Here is a 21574-nt window from a genome sequence, read left to right on the forward strand (position 1 = left end):
TAAAACTCTGAGTTTCAGATTCTCTTCCCTCCTCCCTTCCCCTTCTCCTTCACTGAGAAGGCATATATGTAATTATTCAAAACATTTCTACAAAAATCATGCCTTAAAAGATTTCCCCTTGCAAAAAACAAACCAAAAAAAAACTGAAGAAAAATAAAGTTTTTTTTTCCAAAAAGTATGTTTTAATATGTATTCAGACATAATCAGTTATTTTTGGGGTATGCATAGCACTTTTTATCAAGTCCTTCAAAGTTGTCTTGGATCAATGTGTTGCTGAAAGTAACTAAGTTAACTAAAGTTGTTCACAGCTAACCATCCCACAATATTGCTGTTACTTTGTACACAGTACATTTCACTCTGTATGGATTCATAGAAGTCTCCCCAATCCCCTATGAGAACACCCTGCTCATCATTTCCCATAACATAATACCATTCCATTATAAATACATGCCACAATTAGCTCACCCATTCCCCAATTGATGGGCATACCCCCAATGTCCTATTCTCTGTCCTGAGAAAATGGCCACTATAAATATTCTTATACATTAAGTCCCCTTCCTGTTTTTTAAAAATCTCTTTTGGGATACATCCCCAGCAGCGATATTGTTAGTTAAAAAAGCATGCATGGTTTTGTGGCCCTTTGGGCATATTTTTAAATCACCTACAGAATGATTGGATAATTTCACAATTCCACCAACAATGCTTTAATATCTCATTTTTCCCACATTCCCTTCAACATTTGTCATTTTTCTTTTTTGGCTTATTAAGGTATGACTTCAAAATTGTTTTAATTTATATTTCTCTAGTTAATAGGGAATGTATTTTTTTCATATGGCTATAAATAGCTTTGATTACTTCATCTGAAAACTTCATATCTTTTGATCATTTATCAATTGGACAATGGCTCTTATTTTTTTATGGATTTGACTCAGTTCCCTATATGTTTGATAAAACAAATTTATATGAGACTTTTATCAGAGAAACTTGCTTCAAAATTCTTTTCACAATTACTCTTGCTGACTCTATCTCCCTCCATGTATATTCTATTCTCTCTTGCCTTTCACCTTGTCCTTCCTTGAAAGTGTTTTGCTTCTGTCTATCTCCTGTCCACTGGGATTTCATCCTTTCTATCACTTTTGCCTCTTCTTGTATCCCCTTCCCCTCCGTCTTTCCTATAGAGTAAAATAGATTCCCATACTTGGGAATATATGTTATTTCCTCTTTCAACCAGTTCTGATGAGAATAAGGTTTACTCACTCCCTTTCATCTTTCCCTTTTCCCCTCCATTATAAAAAAGTTTTTTCTTGCCTCTTTTAGGGCAGATAATTTATACCATTGTACCTTTCCTTTTTCCCTTTCTCCCAGTACATTTCTCTTTCACCCCTTAATTTATTTTTTAGATATTATCTGTTTGTATAACATAAGAATTATTCTTCTAATATATGTCTATATAAATTCCTTTTAACTGCCTTTCAAAAGTTATAAGTAACTTGTACCTTATGAGTTACAATAAAAATGTAAACAGATTAACCTTTTATCCTTTATGATTTCCCTTTCCTGATTACATTTTTGTCATTTTTGGGGGGGGGAGTTGTATTTGAAAGTCAAATTTTCTATTCAGCTCTGGTCTTTTCATCAAGAATACTTGAAAGTCTTTTATTTCATTGAATGTCCACTTCCCTCCAAAGGATTATACTCTGCTTTGCTGTATAGATAATTCTTAGTTGTATTCCCAGCTCCATTGCTCTCCAGAATATCATATCTTCTGATCCTTTAATATAGAAGCTGCTAAATCTTGTAGTATCTTCACTGTGGCTCCACTATATCTAAATTGCTTCTCTCTGGATGCTTACAGTATTTTCTTGCTATAATACTCATGGGGTTTTTATTTGAGGGTCATTTTCAGGAGATGATTTGTGGATTCTTTCAATTTCTATTTTACCCTCTATTTCTAAAATGCCAGGGCAGTTTTCCTTGACAATTTCTTGAAAGATGATGTCTAAGCTTTTTTTTTTCTTTCTTTCTTTTTTTAATCATGGCTTTCAGATAGTCTGATAATTTTTAGGTTATCTCTCTTGAATCTATTTTCCAGGTCAGTTATTTTTCCAATGAGATCTTTCACATTGTTTTCTATTTCTCTCTTCTTTGGTTTTATTTTTTATTGTTTTTTGATTTTTTTCATAAAGCCATTAGCTTCCATTTGCTCAATTCTAATTTTTAAGGAATTATTTTTTTCAGTGAACTTTTGTGCCTCCTTCTCTATTTGACCAATTTTGCTTTTTAAGGAATTCTTCTCTTCATTAGCTTTTTGTACTTCCTTTTGTATCATTCATTTCTTTTCCCAATTTTCCTTCTACCTCTCTTCTTAACTTTCAAAATTCCTTTTGAACTCTTCCATGGTCTGAGGCCAATTCTGATTTTTCTTGGAGGTTTCACATGTAGAAGTTTTGACTTTGTTATCTTCTTCTGAGTGTGTATTTTTATCTTCTTTGTCACCATCCTTGTCAGAATATTTTTATTTGCTTTCTCATATTCCCAGACTATTACTTGTCTTTTAATTCTTTATTAAAATAGGGCTTTGTTTCCAGAGTGCAATGTCCCAAACTTTAAGGCTTTTGTGCAGCTATTTTGAGACATCTTTCTAGGATCCTGTAAGTTTTAAATACTTCCATAGTGGTATGATTTAAGGAGAGGTGTGTTTACTTCTCTACTGACAAGTTCCGTAGCCTACACAAGTACTCTTTTCTGGCTGGTACTGTAAGGAGGGTTCCTCCTCCACTGTGACTGCAAGCTCTAGTGTGTTAGTGCTCCTCCTTGCTCTGAGATTGCCACTGAGGACTGCATCCCAGATCTGAGTATGAGTTAAGTGCAGTGTTCTTTCTCAGCTAGCAGAGACCCCTGTAATTTTTTTTCTGTTGGCTATGGGATGAAAGATCCAGGAGCAGCTACTGCTGATTCAGAGGCTCTCAAGACCAGCTCCTGGTTTGCTAAGGCCAGGGCTGCACTCCTCTCACCCTAGTGTGACAAACATCCCCTACTGAATGGCCTGTGTGAGACTCTCTCCATTCACCTTGGTACAACAAACTTTTCCTTCTGAGCTTCCAAGTTGTCTTGAGTTATGAAATTGCTTCACACTGACTTTTTCTGGATTCAAAGATATATTTAGAATCATCATTTAAAGGTATTTGGAGGGGAGAGTACAGGCAAGTCTCTGCCTTTACATCACCATCTTGGTATCACTTGTTGACAAATCTAATACTGTTATTTCCTACACTTTCCTTTGGAACTTCCCAAACATGGAGCTAGCAATGTGTGTATGAACCTTATTAATTATATGCACATCCTAAGAAAATACACTGCCATGGTAAGTGACCTTATCAACTGTATTCAACATTTCTCCATTTGTATAAATACATATTTACTGTTGAAAGTACATAATAAGGGGCAGTTAGTTGGTGCAATGAATAAAGCATCAGCCCTGATGTCAGGAGTACTTGAGTTCAAATCTGGATTCAAACACTTAACACTTCCTAATTGTGTGACCCCAGGCAAGTCACTTAACCCCAATTGCCTGAGCAAAAAAAAAAAGTACATAATAGTCACAGGACTATTCATAGTCTGCCCCTGCATCTCATATTTATGTTCTACTGGAAACCAAGCACCCAGAATAATGATACCAGTCCTCAAATACCAGTCCTGACATCTCCAGCAGTGGGATATAAAGACTGAATTATCCTTTTAGAGACATTCATGGATTTATATCCATTCTTTCATTCATACTTTTTAACCTGCTGCCCTTTATGTCCAATGAATTATATATGTGTTTGTAAGAGAGCAGATTAATGATATAAATATTAATTGGAAAAGCAGAAACAATTTGATAACCAGGAAGGTTTTACTGATGATGAAATCGAGACAAAGACAAATGACTTAGCCAGGATCACAAAACTAGTAAGTGACAGAGTCAGGTTTAAACCCATGTCTACTGCTAACCAATGAACTTTTATCCAATATATTAGAATTCCATGGGCTGGAATTGAAGACTTGGGCTTAAATTCTCTTTTTAACATCTACTTGATGTTAACATATCTACCTCATTTTTATATCTATTTCTATTCTTCAAAATTGTTGTAAGACTTTAATGAGATACCCTGTTTTAATGCTGTTATGTTTAATGTGCCAGGTGGATCTGGCTGACAAACACTTTCTGATGTAATAATCCTCTCTGTTTCCCCATTACTGATGGATAGAAGTAGAGGGCATTCCTTCCTAAGTCTTGCTTATCTTTTCTCTGGGAAAATGGTATGAGTTTTGACAATTCTATGAAATATTGTCCACTCCTCTTTAGACATTTAATTAGTTTAATTTCTCACAGTCATTTGTTCTTCTTTAAACAAGGGGCAACATCATTGCCTTCAGATCTACATGGTCCCTTCTCTTTCCTTTATTTTGTGGAGTTCACAGTAGATGAAAAATTATTAGAATAATAGTCATAGTTCAGAATTCCCAAGAAAGAAAATGCTAACATTATTTGGCTCTTTGTCTTATTTTCAATTTTTGTGTCTCTCAATAACTTCTGACCCCAGTATATCTAAGGAAAAATCAGAGTACAATTAAATATTCAGGAAAAAAAGTTATGTGAGTACATCACAATATCTATTCTAGAATAGGCATAAAAGAAGCTAGATAAAGACTTTTTTTTTTTTCATTTCCCCTTAATCCTTGAAGAAGGAATTACTGTTATGAGTCTTCTCTAAGAAGCCTCTAAGGGTATAATGGCCTATTTCAATTTGTCCCTTCTCTGCCATAATACAGCTGTTTCCCTGATTCCAGATTCTCCTTCTCAGTCTGATCTCTCATAGGTAGCATATGTTTCTTTTTAAAAATTCTGGGCATGATTTCAGTTTCCTTTTTAGCTCAAAAATCGGGATAGTCCAACATTTTTAGGGTTGCTTTTTCTCTGAACTCCAAATCCAAGAATGCCAAACAGTATTCAAACTCTTATTACACTTGTAAAATGTTTGACAAGTCTTAAAGTCTTAAATGTTAGCTCTTATGATTCTTGAACCATGTCAAACTGATAGTATTGACTTTATGAGCATAGGTATTTACTTCAGCTATAAGGTAAGATGACTGATTCAGCCAGATAGAGTATTGAGAGAAATTTTAGGTGACATTCTTAAGAGATCAGGAGAAAAAACGTTCTTGACCATAGACCTTAAACTCTATTATTTATAGAATTGTCTCACTCTTTAAATGTGGTTATAGGCTGATTTCCATCTATCTATTGCTTAGGAATTGCTTGCCACTAAAGATAAGAAGTATATGCTCAGAGAAATCAAAATGCATTTAATATTGGACTGGGCAAAACATAATTGGGAAGATAAATATGTAGCAAAAATATATACTATATTGCAGAACAAATATAAGTGAATTTCAGATTATGTATGCCACTTATCTTGTTGATTAGCATCAAATTTAGAAGACTAATTCTTCCTTCATATTCTTGCTTTTTCATACTTGGAGGAGAAAAAGAAATCAGCCTTTGGTTTAAAAGAATATCACTTAATTCTAAGTGCTTAATAAATATTTTATTGAATGGCAATCAGAAAATAGTTCACTTTCTCCAGATAATTATAAGATATTTGGCAGTTATTACCTTATAAAACATTTGTCAAAATATTCACATTGAGTCACAAGAATTAAGTCAGAGTAACAAAAATGGACAAGACAAATTTTATTTTAAAAATTATCTGCAACTTCACTGAAAACGTTTCTCCTGTTAAAATATACTGTAAGGAAATGTCTATGGAAATTGTCTCAGACTTTTAGCAAAATGGATATCTAGAAAGGCAAAATAGATACAGAGATACTAAAACATTTCTTAATGAGATCCAAAGAATAAATAATTATAATTTGATTTTTAAGAGAATCTCTAAGCCAGGGGGCTCTGGTTACACTTTTATAGAAAGTTTTTGGAATTTCCTAAACAAGGAAAATGTGTCTAATATAAATTAAACATATTTTCTTTGCATTGTTCATAATGTTATGTGATGCATTCGGAACATGTTACATTTTCCTGAGATTGTTAAATCTCATCTGGTGTTTGTGAAGTCTTTTACTATCCCCTGCTGGGCGAGGCAAGCATGGTTTGCATGGCTGCATGTTCCCAAAATAATTCTTAAAAATATCTAGTGGATCTGGTACCAACTGTAGCAGGATGATAGAAGCCACATTTTCCTTATAATGCTTTTAATAATAGAGACAAATTTCATCAGATTAAGAAAGAATTATCAGATTTATATGGTGTGACATTTGGGATATAATGTGAATAATTAATTAATAGTTGAAAAAATATTATTTGGGGCCCCACATTGTGGATAGATATAGTTTTCAAAATATTTATAGGTTCTGGTTACATAGAATGCCATTTGTTTTTCATAGATCTCATACACATTCCATTAGCATGTGGGGCATATCTCCCAGAAACAATATTCTTTCCAATAAATAAAATCTAGCACTTACATTGCACTTTAAGGATAAAGTGTTTTATATTATTTTATTTGATTTTCTTGACCACCTTTGAGATAAGTGCTCTTACTTTGATTATCTTATAAATGTGGAAATTGATACTATGAAAGGGATTATGGATTGCCTAGTTTCACATAGCTAGTAAATATCTAAGAAGGATTTGAGTCCAGGTCTTCATAACTCCAAGTCAAGAATTTCACCCATTATGTTGCCTAGCTAGAGCTCTTTGATGGACTTATCCAATTATGACTGAGCTACTAATTTTTTTTTTCAGTACAAAGTGTATTTCTCCTTTCTACCTTTGAATACAGTGGGAGCTATAAATGGAACAATATGGTGAAAAGTATAAGAATCTGTTCTTGTATTATGTGAAAAACTCCATTTTTCAATTTTATGCTATGTACATAGATTAAGCCATTCTATTACAAAATGCATCAAAGAACATATTTTTAACAATTTATCTTAGATTTTTTTTCTTCATTTCACTTTAAAAAAAAAAAGAAAAAGAAAATTGAAAAGCATACTCCACTTTAAAAAAGATGGAATGGAGAGAAAACTTATTAAAAATGATTCTCCTTTTAAGAAAAACAAATATTCAAGTGTGTTTTATATAGAAGAATATTAAAAAAAACTCTGGTGTTGAAAAATACTGTCACAGAATGTTCTATGGAAGAGATGTCTTGGATGTGAATGCATTCTATGCATAGAGTCTTGTGTATGACATGAGAAATGTCAACAAGACGATGGTGACTCAGAATGAGAGATGTGCATAGAAGATTAATCATGCCAGCATGATATATTGTAAGAATGAAAGATAGAAATTGTGATTTTTGAATATGACCCCAATACAAGATTCACTTTGGAATAGAATTTAAAGGAAGATTTAGTGACAATATGGTTGTCATGTCATTTTGTTAGATAACTCTAAGACCTGATAAGAGAATATTTTCTTCAATATTCTATAAAAATTATATTTTACATAATAGTCAGATAATAATATTAGCAGAGAAACTATACCATCCAAAGAAAAGAACACTAGTTTTAAAGTCAGGAGATCTGGATTCAAATCCTATCTTTGATATTTAATAATGGTATAAATTTGGGAAGGCAATTTTACTTTTTAGAACCTCAGTTTGCCAAAGGCAGATAAGTGGCACCATAGATTAAAAACACTGGGTTTGGAGTCAGGAAGACCCACTTTCCTGAGTTTAAATCTGGCTTCAGATACTTATTAACTGTGTGACCCTGGGCAAGTCGCTTAACCTTGTTTGCCTCACTTTGCTCATCTGTAGAATGAGCCAGAGAAAGAAATGGCAAACTATTCCAGTATCTTTGCTAAAAAATTGCAGGAGGTCAAGAAGAACTGGATACAAGTGAAAAATTATTGAGTGATTTGCCCTTATATAAAATGAAGAGACTGGAATAATTAACCTCTAATGTCCTTTCTAATTTTGGAGTCAGAGGACCTACGTTCAAATCCTGTCTTTGATATTTAATAATGGTATGGATTTGGGAGGGGCAATTAAGTGGTCCAGTAATTAGATTGTTAGGTCTGGAGTCAGGAAGATCTGAATTCAAATCCAACCTCAGACACTTGATAGCTGTGTAACCCTGGGCAAGTCACTTAATTTTTCTCATCTGTAAAATAAGCTGGAGAAGGAAATGACAAACAACTCCAATATCTTTGCCAAGAAAATCCCAAATAGGGTTGGACATAACTGAACAACAACATGACTTTGGGAAAGTAATTTTACTTTTGGGGGCCATAGTTTGCCCATATACAAAATGAAAATATTAGACTAACTAATCTGTAATGTCCATGCCCATGCTAAATACTATGATACTATTTAACATATATCAAAATCTGTTAGATTCCATCTCATCTCAAACCTAGCTTGCCTCAGGCTTTATAATCAGGACCATTTACTGAGGCAGTGATTAACACTCTCGGATTTTGCATCACCATTCACAGAGGGTTGATGTTCACTAGAATAAGTCCTCTCAGCTATGTCAACTCTCTATCAAAATGCTTTGAAAAGCCTTTAAGTAGCAGTACTTTTTCAAGACATGAAGCTATCTTTTTTTTCTGCTGTTTCAATAAATGCCAAGATTCAGAGGAAATGTAAGCATAGGGATTTCTTGACAACAGAACAAAGAAGAGCGATGGTGACTTTTGGCCACCAGAGAATACCATGTAAGAGCTGATTTGTTAACTGGGGAGTTATTCCTGTAAGGATATACTTAAATGGACATGCCACATTTTATGCCCATTAAATAGAAAAAAAGTATGCTATTCCTAAAGTTGTGTGATTTAAACTTCCTCTGCTATTTACTGGCTGGAATTTTGCTGCTTTCCCAAGTTAATTGCTAACTGTGTGATCTTGATGAGAGTTAGGGAAGGGGAACCCCTTTTGGGTTGGTGCAAAGATAGTAGGGTGACGGCACAGAATCCCCTGTAAAAGGAATTTGCAAGCCCAAAAACCTAGATTGATAAAAAGGTTTACTGTAGGGATTTGGAAGTAAAGTTAAAGGTAGAAAGACACTAGGGCCAGAGGTGGTCGCTGGGCGGACAGGAACCCTTACATGGCCAGAAGGATACCATGTTTGGGGGGAAGGGCTCCTGCAATGTGGACTCCAAAGTAGTCCCTTTTATAATGATCTTGAAGATGGGTAGAGTCCCAGGCTTCAGCATTGAATAGAATTCAATGGGTTTAAACTGGGGGGGCTGGGAAAACTCAAGTTAGCTCAGATCCTGTGGGGAATAGGGAAAGCCCGGTGACCAGAATTTGTAAATCAAAGGTCAGCCATGGGGAGGGTTTCTTAAAGGGACCTCAACCCTCATCATTTCCCCCCTCAAACAGTTAAGGCTTAAATTCATTTAAAAAAAAATTGGGGCAGTGTCCCTCATTTAAGGCAAGGTTGAAGATTTCTCCAAAGATCTTCAGAGTAGCGGGGTCCCCTCTTCTTGTTCCCCCCTCAAGTTGTCACCTCCAGACGTATGTGGGGAAAGGGGCGACAATCTCCTCTTAACTGCTTCGAGCTGACAAGGGTTGTAGAGATTTGGGGTTTCATGTCAGGAGGTGAGGCGTGAGGTGTGGAGGATGACAGCAGGGCATCTAGGGGGTGTCCCGGTCAGTTGTCCCCAGTCAGTTGTCCAATCAATGTTCTCAAGGCTGAAGGGCAGCTGAGAATCCAAAGTTTGAAGCCTAGAGAAAACAGATCTCGGGAACAGATTAAAAGTGGGGTGTCATCCAGGGTGGAGATGGTGACATTCAGGGGAATGGTCTTTTAGCAAGAAACACATCAGGTCCCTTCTGTGGGCTGCTTGTCTGATGGCCCATCTAACTATCAAAGAGAAATAGGAGAAAATGCTGAGAGAAAAGATTATTTGTAGCCTAGCCCTTTCACCCCAAATTCCTCCTGGGGTTGGGAATTAAAGGGTGTGGACTCAGAAGTCAGGGGAGGCAAGAGGCCTTAATATCTAGTAGATTTAATGAGCCACTGCTCTTTTCTGAGGCAGGGTCTAGGGATGGGTATATTCCCAATTGTCAGGGCTGTAGATCAAGATAAGAATGCAGTTTAAGGTCTTGGAAATGTTGGAAAAACTGTGCTGTTTTTCTTGAAAAGAAGAGAGTTGGTTCCTCAATAAGCAAAAATCATGAATCTTTTCCTTCCTAGTTTTCCCCACTCTTTATGGGGGAGGGGTGAAAGGAGTCAGAGGGGGTGCACAGTATCAGCATAGCCTACCCAGCTCACCGGCCCCTGAGGTGTTCGGGCTGTCCTGAGATGAAGGGAAACGGGGGGGGGGGAGGGGCAGTTCAGCCCTTATGGTGTAGTTTTTCCACTTTCCCTCCTGCTCGAATTCAGGACAGAGACTGGGGTCTCCTCAGACAGTTTCCTACAGGAGTCTAAGTCTGGGAGAGATTTTTTTTAAAAAGCACATCTGCTCTGAGTGTTTCTTTCAGGAGGCAGAAGTTGCCCTTAGAAGAGAAGAACTGAGAGTCTCAGGTTAGAGAGATAAAGGGAAACCAACAAGTGTTAGAAATCAGTTTTGGTCTTACAGATCTCTATTAATTGTCCAGTAATAGACAGATGACCAGGCTAAATACTTATTTGCCCAAGCATTTAGGTTACAATGATCACATATAATCAGGCTAAAAACAGCAAGGTATGACATAATTGAATTGCATTAACAATTTCTATTGACTATTGCTCTGATCTTAGAAATTGGTTATAGGAGGAAAAAAATGCAAGAACATAAATTCTAAACAAATATTTATCAGAACCTTATATTGATAGCAGTAAGGAATTTGTCCCAATAAATTCATAACTTAAACAATTATCATATCCAAGTAGATGTTTCATAAGTGAACATTATTCATACAAATCAGTTTGATTTTAAAATACCCAATACATAGAAAAAATATCCTAAATTGCATATTGTCCTTAAAAGAAACATTTTCAAAAGGACAAGGAAAAAAACTTATTATTTTAGAGGCTCTGACTCAGTACAATACAATCTATTTAAACTTATACAGAATGTCCAATTCCACACAAGAGAATTCAAGAAGTTAGCAGTCAAAATTTTAAACTTAGGTTAAGTTTGAATTTTATTGCTCTTTCCCAACCTCTTTTACTTCAAAAGGAATTAGCTTTGGTGGGTGTGTCTCCTAGCAGCAAAGGAACCCCTTTCAAGGTGGGTGGAGATAGATTGGTTAATCTGTTCAGTGGAGTTTTTTTTTTTTTTTTTGAGAGGTGGTAACTGGACCCCAACTCTATAGCTTTCGTTCTCTTTAGGCATCCTTAAGAGAGAGAGAGAGATGACAAAAATTTTTGATTTTTGTCTCTATTTCACCAGAGCTTTGCCATGATGTCTCAGTGTGCAAATGCTTAGCTTGAGCGTTGAGCTCCTGACAGCGTCAATCAAGTCCTGGGAAACTGAGCTGTCCACCTTGTTGATAGACAGTGCGGAGGTTTATGTTACCTCATGAACAGTATCAGAAAGACTGGAATAGAGGCAAGAGCAATCAAACTATTAGAGTAGGTCTGTAGAGAGATGAAATAATCAGGGGACACAGAATCTTGATAAGACATTCCGATAGCTTGGGATGGGAGAGACATTCTGCTATTCTAAGCCTAATACTTTTATCAGCTAATGATAAGGAGGCTGGGAAGGTTTTTTCAGAACAGAGAAGCAGGAGAACTGAGGCATGGCTGAGTCAGGATAATTAGGGAAACTGAGTTAGGACAAAAATAAATAAACCAGACTAAAACTATAAAAAATACAAGGATATATGGCAAGAACCAGTTTCTCTCCAATAATCCCAGAAATATTAGCATCAAACAGCACTCCTCATTCAGGGAGACACATAAGCCTCCCTGTTCGAATCTCTGCACTTGGAGGGCATCTCAGCCAGAGAGTCTTTAGGTCTGTTGTCATTTGTGCATTAAACTCAGCCTCTGTTGAGTAACAGTGCTCAAGGCAGTCCTGCTGCCATAAGAGGGGCACCCACATCTGTCAGGGGCTCCAAAAGAGGGAAAAAATGGGGTTTTGAGGAACTCCATTTTCTCTTTCTCTCTGGACAGGAGCTGGTAGCAGGAGACAGATTTCTGAGTAAATTATGCAATTAGACCAAGACAGGCCACCCCAAACCATTAGAGTCCTGATACTGAAATGCGAAATAGTAATTAAGGAACTGGGGTAACAGGGGTGGAGAAACAGATCAGAGAGGCTGCCAGTCCTTGGACAGGTGTCTGATTTTTGATCGTTTTTAAAGAATAATAACCCAGCAAATCATAGTCTAGTAATTTTAAGCAAAGAGTAAAATAGTTTCCAATTCAGCCTGAACTTAATGAAATAATACATTAGTTTTCCCCAATTTCCTGACTAGCTGTAATCAGCTTCCTTCCTCCCCTGTTTACAGAAATTATCAGATCATACATAACAGACTAGTAAATTTCCTGAAACAGCAATAGTTAAACAATTTTAGCAAATTCCCCAGTTTTAACGTGTCTTAAAAAATAGATCAATTAATTTAAAGGTGGGTCTACCTCACAACCTTTTATAAAGCCAAGCCTCTCTGCAGAAGGTGGGTATGGAAAAATTCCACATGGCCTTTCCCTACTCTGTTTCCAAGAGGTAGAGGGAGGGGAAGGCAGCTCGAGGTGCTTAGCAGAGAACAGTGGGTCAGGTGAAAGACAAAGATCCTACCCCACCCATCCTTTAGTGGGTTGGGTGTGGGGGGTTAGAGCATTTAGAAAAGTCACACCCTAATTGGAGACACTCAGGTCCTGAAAAGAAAGTTGGGGGGGTTGGGTGAGTAGAGAGAGAGAGATTGGAATTCAGGTGTTAATTAAGCCATTCTCTAATAGGCAGCTTGAAGAAGAATCTATTCATATTCTATAGTATCTGGGCTTCATGGACTGAAATGCCAGAGAAGTTGAGGCAAGAAAGAGATCAGTTTAAGGAAACTGAGGCAGTAAAAAAGAACTGTAGCACATCAGAACAGAGAAAGATTCTAGAGAGGTGCCAAATTAAAAGTAGTTAAGGAGTTTTTTAAAAAATAGTCTGTCTCTCCCCTTTAACTCATCTCCTGCCTGCAGTCAGGAAATGAGAAAAAAAAAGAGAAAAAACAAAAAGAAACTATCCTCACTCTCTTAACAATTAATTTGTCTTGATTCGGAATTTTGATCCCTAGCCAAAATTACAAAGGTCACCTTTCTGAAGCTCTAGTCTGGCCAGGACTAAAACTAGAAAGGGAATCTTTAATTGTTGGTAGAGGGCATAGAATGCCAATAGAGAAAAATAGAATCTAAATTCACTAGGAGCTCCTGCACTGAGAGAAAAGTCAGAAGTTTCCCACCTACAAGGTTAGGTAGGAGAGACAGAGAAAGGTGGAGCAGATATCTAGACTTTATCTGTTCACAAGCAGGCAAGTACTCCCTGAGGCTAGAGAAAAAATGGGCAGTTTTAAAATCTTTGTCTTTGTAGACAGCCTCCTGAGCATGGAAAGGTGTAATTTTTTTTTATTTTTTTTTAAGGCTGCTAGAGTGAAAAGCTGTGTGGAGCAAGCTAGTTCTAATGGGAAACTTTTCTAGAGCTCTTGAAAAGATTGAGTCCCCAATCTCCGCATTATACCCCAAGAAGGGACAGGATGGGAGCATTTAAATAGCAGGTTGCCTCTCCCACATGGGAGAGGTTCAAAAAGAGAGAGGATGGGGGAAGGGAGAGATGTTATCTTACCCAGTGCTTCTCCGGTGGTGATTGTGAGGGCTCACGTGGTCGGGTAGAGACACCTCCAAGTTCACCCCGATCCAGAGACCTTTCTCCTCGTGGCTACAGCATGACCACTACAGTTGAGTGTGAGAGGGGCTCAAACACAGATTTCTCCCCAGAACAGATAAAGGAGACTGCTGGCCTGGGACCCCCAAGAGGGATGGAGTCCTCAGAACAGCCACATGGGGGGGGGGTTGAAGAAGAGACACTTTCTCTGGTGTGTCTCGGCATTCCGGCCTGAGGGACAGCTTTTTGGCAAAAGAAAAAAGGATTACAAATGCCTTGAGATGCAAAAGAAGGTCTTTTGTCTCTGGAAGCAGGCTTCTCCAAACCCAGCATCTGCTAAAGAAGGATTTTAGAGTCAGATGTATCTAGATTGTGGACAGGTAAAAGGGTTCAGTTTTCTAACTTCTTGTAGCTTCTCTCTTATCTCTAAAGACAGAGAGTGAGGTAAAAAGAAACCTTTTGTCAATTTGCAGCAATTCGTAAGGAATTGTGCCTGAGCGAGGTAGAGCTCTAATAACAACCCAAGCCTGAAGTGCATATTCACTGCAAGGTAGAGAAAGAAAAAAAAAGTCTTTTATCTTATCCAGAGTTCCGGATTCCCTGGTAGGAACACAGATTTCTTGGAAGAATACTGTGCGAGCAGCTGAGAACCCAGATTAGCTCTGAGAGACCTGAAAAGATTGAGCTTAATTTTGGGGATAACAATTTTTGGGGTCCCCAGGAGGTTCACCACATGATGAGAGTTAGGGAAGGGGAACCCCCTTTTGGGTCAGAGCAAAGATAGTCACGTGACGGTGCAGAGTCCCCTGTAAAAGGAATTTACAGGCCCGAAAACCTAGATTGATAAAAAGATTTATCATAGTGATTTGGAAATAAAGTTAAAGATAGAAAGACGCCAGGGCCAGAGGTAGTCGCTAGGTGGACAGAAACCCTTACATGGCCAGAAGGATACCATGTTTGGGGGGAAGGGCTCCTGCAATGTGGACTCCAAAGTAGCCCCTTTTATAATGATCTTGAAGGTGAGTGGAGTCCCAGGCTTTTGGAGGGCTTTCAGGCATGGTCAACACTGAATAGAATTCAGTGGGTTTAAACTGTGGGGGCTGGGGAAACTCAAGTTAGCTCAGATCCAGTGGGGGTTGGGGAAAGCCTGGTGACCAAGATTTGTAAATCAAAGGTCAGCCATGGGGAGGGTTTTTTTTAAAGGGACCTCAACCCCCATCAATCTTATATAAGTAATTTATTTTTTCTCAGTTTTCTTAAAAGTACAATGAAGAGGTTGGATCCATTAAATTGTAAGGTACTGTCTAAATCCAAATTTATGATTTTATAACAATTACAACTACAACAATAACAAAAGCTGACATCTATATTTATGAAATTTGTTGCCTTCATCTGTTGTCTTTCATTCTCAAAGAGAACCAAAATGACATCACTATATTCGAGTTATAATATGTCTTTATATCTTTTGTACCTCATAACAACCTTATGAGATATGTATTATTGTCATCCCCATTTTACTGAAAAATAAACTGAGGTTCAGTTTGGTTTAGTGAGTTACATAGAATTACATAGCTAGTATTTCAGGAGAGATATGAATTCAGGTCTTCCTCACTCCCAGTCTATCACTATGCCATAATGCCTCAGAATACCTCCATTCTGTCATTATTTCAAATATTCCAGAAGGGACAAGGTGAGGGTTTCTTATATTAAAGGAGGTCTTCTAAATATCCTAATTCTAAAATGGGAAGGAAGTACCCAAAATTTTCTCTTATACAGAAATTTTTTTATTTCAGATAACTAGTATATAATTTTAATTAAATTTAAGATGTCCCTTTTAGATTAGATATGTCTTCCCCAGCTTTTGGGATAAGAATTCAGTATCTGACAAAAATTTCTGGGAAAATTGGAAATTAGTATGGCAGAAACTAGGCATTGACCCACATTTGACATTGTACACCAAGATAAGGTCAAAATGGGTCCATGATCTAGGAATAAAGAATGAGATTATATATAAATTAGAAGAACATAAGATAGTTTACCTCTCAGACCTGTGGAGGAGGAAAGAATTTGTGACCAAAGAAGAACTAGAGATCATTATTTTGGTTATATCAAGTTAAAAAGTTTTTGTGCAAACAAAACTAATGCAGACAGGGAAGCAATAAACTGGGAAAACATTTTTACAGTCAAAGGTTCTGATAAAGGCCTCATTTCCAAAATATATAGAGAATTGATTCTAATATATAAAAAATTCTCCAATTGATAAATGGTCAAAGGATATGAACATACAATTTTCAGATGAAGAAATTGAAACTATTTCTAGTTATATGAAAAGGTCCAAATCATTATTGATCAGAGAAATGCAAATTAATACAATTCTGAGATACCACTACATACCTCTAAGATTGGCTAACATGACAGGAAAAGATAATGAGGAATGTTGGAGGGGATGTGGGAAAACTGGGATACTGATACATTGTTGCTGGCAGTGTGAATGGATGAGCAATTTGGAACTATGCTCAAAAAGTTATCAAACTGTGCATACCCTTTGATCCAGCAGTGTTTATACCCCAAAGAGATCTTTAAAACGGGAAAGGGACCTGTATGTACAAAAATGTTTGTGGCAGCCCTTTTTTAGTGGCTAGAAACTAGAAATTGAATGGATGCCCATCATCTGGAGAATGGCTAAATAAATTGTGGTATGTGAATGTTTTGGAATATTATTGTTTGGTAAGAAATGACCAGCAGGATGATTTCAGAGAGACCTGGAGAGACTTACATGAAGTGATGCTAAGTGAAAGAGCAGAACTAGGAGATCATTATATACTTCAACAATACTATATGATGATCAGATTTGATGGAAATGTTTCTCTTAAAGAATGAAATGATCCAAGTAAGTTCCAATTGTTAAGTAATGAAGAGAACCATCTACACCCAGCAAAAGAACTATGGGAAATGAGTATGGATCACAACATAGCATTTCCATTATATTATTGTTTGCTTGCATTTTTATTTTCCTTCTCAGTTTATTTTTACATTCTTTCTAAATCTGATTTTTTTTGTGTGCAGCAAGATAACTATATAAATAAGTATACTTATAGATTGTGTTTACAATATATATTGTATTTAACTTATACTTTAACATATTTTACATGTATGATGAAAAATTACCCATACATATGTTTTGTAAATAAAAAGCTATAATAATAATAATAATATAGGTGTAAATAGATGAGATATGTCTTGCAGGTTGAAAAGGGTAAGTTATAGAGGCAATGAGAGGTAAGAATAAAATGAACTCAGATTCATTTGGATTTTGTAGAGAGTGGATCATTCCATGCCTAATTTAGATTGATTTTGATAGGGAAGCCCTTTACAAATTGGGAGAGGATAAGTATACTTAGTATTAAGGGGGTAAGGCTATTAGCACATTTACATATGAAAAAGAACTTGCCCTAAAGATATATAGACCAACAGAGAACCTCAGAGTAAAAGAAAAACTGGGGAACCTTGGACCTTGTGGCTATTGTGTTGTTGGGCAAATGGTCATTGATTGAATTTGGCCTTACTTGAAGAGAATTGGGAAGTGTACTAGATGGTCAGGTCACCTTAAGCAAGGATGAAGTCTCTCAGCTCTCATCAAGCTCTGAAGCAGAAAAAGTTATCACCTCTTTCCATTATTATTGAAAGGAAAAACAAAAGGTTGTTTTTCCAACTCCTGGGAGGTAGCAAATCTTAGATGCAAGGCTTTGAGTAAGCACAACTGAAAATCTTTCTCTCATTCTAGGACTGAAAAAACTGCTAGTCACCCTAAGGCTCAGGTAGGGGAGACTGTAGTTACCTATTGAAGAGTGAGTTCAGGGAGTTCAGAACCTGAGGTAACAGTTATCCTTTGAGGACCCAACCAAAACAAAGTGCTAGTACAGTAACCCAGTAGAGTTGCTATCACATCCTAGCCATTACCTTTAATCACTTTAATCACTCTGGCTTTTCTCCTCATTTCCTATGATGTAATATGTGGAACACTGGTTTAGATATATAAGTTTGATAAGGTCTAAATTTAGGGAACCAAAATGAGATTAGGGTTTCTGGTGGTCAGGGAGTTAAATAAGGTCTAGTGGTAGGTTCAGGGTTCAGGGAACCAAATGGAAAGGTTTGGCTCCCCTGAACCCCCTTGGGATTCAGCACAAGGGTAGGAATTTTGAGGACTCCCTTCTGGCGGCACAGAGATTCTCTGTAAAGCAATTTTCAGACCCAAAACCCTAGATTGATAAAAAAAAGGTTTATTATAGGAATTGGGAAGTAAGATTAGAAATCCTGACAGAGAAGCATAAAGTCTGGTTAGGGAAATAGGTGAGGATAAAGAGAGTGTGACACTGGAAAATAATATTCCAGTAGACAGAGGCTTCTTGGCATAGCAAGCATGGCATAGCTGCTATGTTTAGAACCTCTGCAAAGAGAGGGTTTTAGATTGGCTCTTTTATAAGCCTTGGCTACAAGCTGAGGGTTGCTCTTGATGGGGCTGAGTACAGCTTGACTTGAATTGAATAGAAAATCTTCATTTGAATAGGATTGGAATTATTTAGCTCAGGACTCAACGAGCCCCACCTAGGTAAACCACTTTATCTGATTCCCTGGAACTTGGAGTGGTTCAAAGCTGAACTCCCTGACAGGTCTGAATGGAATAATTTTGGGATCAGATTATAGACATCACTACCTGACTAGATTGAATCAAAAATCTCCATGACTCTTTTCTGCCACAGACAGAGTCAGACTTGTGAGACCATTATCTCTCAGAATTGCAAAAATTAGAACCCTTTTTTCCATTACATCTTAATTTTTATTAAGCTTTTTTGGAAATATAACATTTCTTTTAATTGTTGTTAATGCTGAAGAGGATTCCATTGACTTCATCATGTTGTCAGAAGGATCTAGACACACAAAAAGTTAAGAAAACCTTGGGTTAAAAAAAGACAGAGAGTCACACTAGAATACTGTTTGGATACTACACTAGCTACTCTAGGGATTGAGTTCCTCAAGATATCCAGTTAGTCAACCAACTTTTGTTAAGTGCCTTCTATGTGTCAGGTACCATGGTGAGTTCTGCTTCTACAAAAGCTTTCTGACTTGATTTTTCTAAACCTCAAATATAAACATGATATTCCTCTACTTAAAAGTTTTCAATATCTGCCTTTTGCTTTTAAAATACATACCACCAAAAAAAAAAAAAAAAATCACAGATGCTTGAAGTATCAAAGAAGAAGGAAGCTAGGCATTGTTGAAAGAGTAATTGGCCTTGAAGGGAGGAGAACTGAGTTCAAAGTCTGTTTACAACCTGTATGACTGTGGGCAAATCACTCAACCTTCAGGGTCCTCAGTTTCTTCATCTGTTAGATGGTGCATGAGGCCCTTTCTAACTGCCTACTTATAATCCTATGAGTATGAAATGAGTAATAAAAGAATGTTTTTATTTTCCAAAGTCTACTATCATTATCATCTCTAGGGTGAAAGGTCAGAAATTTCACAGTGGAAATTTGCTAGTGATTTTGGTCAGATCCCAGCTACTGTCCTTCAAGTCTGCACACCATTGTCCATTATGGGTATGTAATTAATATGACTCCACAAACCTTTAGTTTAAAATAACACAATGAATCCTGTTCATTGTACATTGAACATGATTGAAATAAGCAAAATAATGCTAATTATAATCAAGATTTTAAAAGGAAAGCTTCAATTACATAATGAAGATAATGCTTCTAAAGTTACACTTAGTCCTCTCCAACAAGTTTTATGCATATTAAACAGTTAGTCCTGACACTCCTACTGTGAAGCAGACAAGTTTTCCATTTTCCATGAGACTTCTTCAGGAGTCTGAGCTCTTTTCACATTAGTATTTAATGTTTCACTTTGTAGTTTGTGTCTTTAGCTCAAGGCAACTGAGGCACTGAAGATGAAACGTCTCTTTCTTTGTATTTATAATTGTAGTTTTTAAAGCCTTTAAATTTAAACTCTGAAAATCTTATTTTGAGACCCTATTGAATGAAAAAAAATATGTCACGTTCCTGCTGGCCTCTAGAGGTCTCAAATGCAACAAAATCTTTTTGTTTGCCCTTTCTTCCTGGTTTTTTAGGCAGCTCACAAAACCACCATGGTTTTGATGGATGTGTGTGGTCCCTGTAATTCTCATGCCTAGAATGATCTTGTGTTATAAGAATCAGCTCATTTAAAAATGTATCCTGGACCTAGATGCTAGTCAACATTAGCTAAATATTCATAGTCACAAAAGTTGTCCTCAGGGGGCAGGAAAAAGTAATGGAAAAACATTTCCTGAAATATATGCAAATTGTTGGTGGAAGAAAAATGCAGAATGGCCACAATTTCTAGCAAAAAATAGAACGATCTGTTATTGCTTTTAGATTTCAAATAGATACATGTACAAATGAAAAAAGACAATTTGTTGGTGCAGACAAAATATATTTTAATCCAGATTCACATAGCTAGTAAATATGTAAGACAGATTCAGGTCTAGCATTCAATTCATTGATACCATCTTATTTTCTTCTGAAACAATGGTTTTTGAATCTGAGAATCTGGATTTAAATCCAGACTTTCCCTCTTTTTTTTTTTTTTTTTTTTTGAACATGGAAAGTCCCAGAGCTTCTGGAATCTAAAAGTTAGAAGAGTTATCTAGAGGCTAATGAGATCAATTTTTACCTGAACAAGGTTCACTGTTATGACAGTGTTATGAAATGTGGACTCAAAGTTAGGTTGACTTGAGTTCAAATCTCCCCTAACATTTTTTCTGATTGTATGACCATAGGCAAGTTATTTGCATTCTCTCAGCTTCAGTTTTGTCATCTGTAAAATGGGGATAATAATAGCACCTATATCCCAGGGTAGTTGTGAGGTTCAAACAATATTGACAAGGGTGAACCCTGAAACTGTGATCTCTTTTCAACTGGAAATCTAAGCCCAGGGCATTGGGAGCCTAAGACAGCTAATATAAAACAACTCTTTTTTTTGCAGAGGTCCAAAATAAGAATTTACTTTGCCAAGGAAGCCCTTGCTTGCTTGCTGCTTGCTAGGACTTTTGTCCACTGTGAAGATATTCTCTTCTCAGTATTAATCTTTGCCATTTTCCTAACAGGACCTTGCCACTAAGAAGTCTGTTTTCCTACTGGCTTCTCAGTAACAAGAATCCCTTTTCTTGCCACACAGTTTGTCCCTGCCCCTGCAATAGCCAGGAATCAGAATACCCCTTGTTTGTCTGCAAACTGCCAGGGCAGGTCTTCTGCTGCAACCTATGCCTGCTCTACTCCTCCCACCCCATTAACTATAATGGCATATGCACAAATCTGCCACGAAGGGGGCCAGAAAGGCTGTGAGATAATAGATCTATCAACTCTGGTGTCAAGTAGCCTTTAAAATGCTTTTCCTTTCTGCAACATATGTCTTAAACTTGTCTGGGAATCTGCAAAGCTTCCAAAAGAGGGTGCAGAGGGAACAGCAGGGAAACATTCTTCCTTAGGGAAGCAGGGATGGGGGAGTAGGCCACATCTCAGAGGCAGAGGCGATCTTCTGTCTGTTTACTTTCTCCTCTCTTCTAATCCCCACCTCCTCATGTGGCCCCACCTTTTTCCTCAATTTTATATCTCCTTCTGTTTACTTCCTCATTCCTCATCTTATCCCAGACTCCTCCGGTTTTGTCATATCCACTTCCTCCTTCTTCCCTACTACCTCTTCTTGTGACATCACATCCACTTT

The 21574-nt window shown here is 36.9% G+C and overlaps 1 protein-coding gene across 1 annotated transcript in view; it reads right to left on the reverse strand.

Moving 5' to 3' along the window:
- LGR5 (leucine rich repeat containing G protein-coupled receptor 5) overlaps nt 1-15468 on the reverse strand; it is a 162241-nt gene extending 146773 nt beyond the window's left edge. Inside the window, 2 exon segments of the mRNA XM_074269622.1 lie at nt 13775-13881; nt 15463-15468. Coding sequence (XP_074125723.1) covers nt 13775-13881; nt 15463-15468 — 113 coding nt within the window.
- Between the last annotated feature and the right edge of the window lie 6106 nt (nt 15469-21574).

This window comes from Sminthopsis crassicaudata, chromosome 5, assembly GCF_048593235.1.
Source record: "Sminthopsis crassicaudata isolate SCR6 chromosome 5, ASM4859323v1, whole genome shotgun sequence".
NCBI classification, from domain to species: domain Eukaryota; kingdom Metazoa; phylum Chordata; class Mammalia; order Dasyuromorphia; family Dasyuridae; genus Sminthopsis; species Sminthopsis crassicaudata.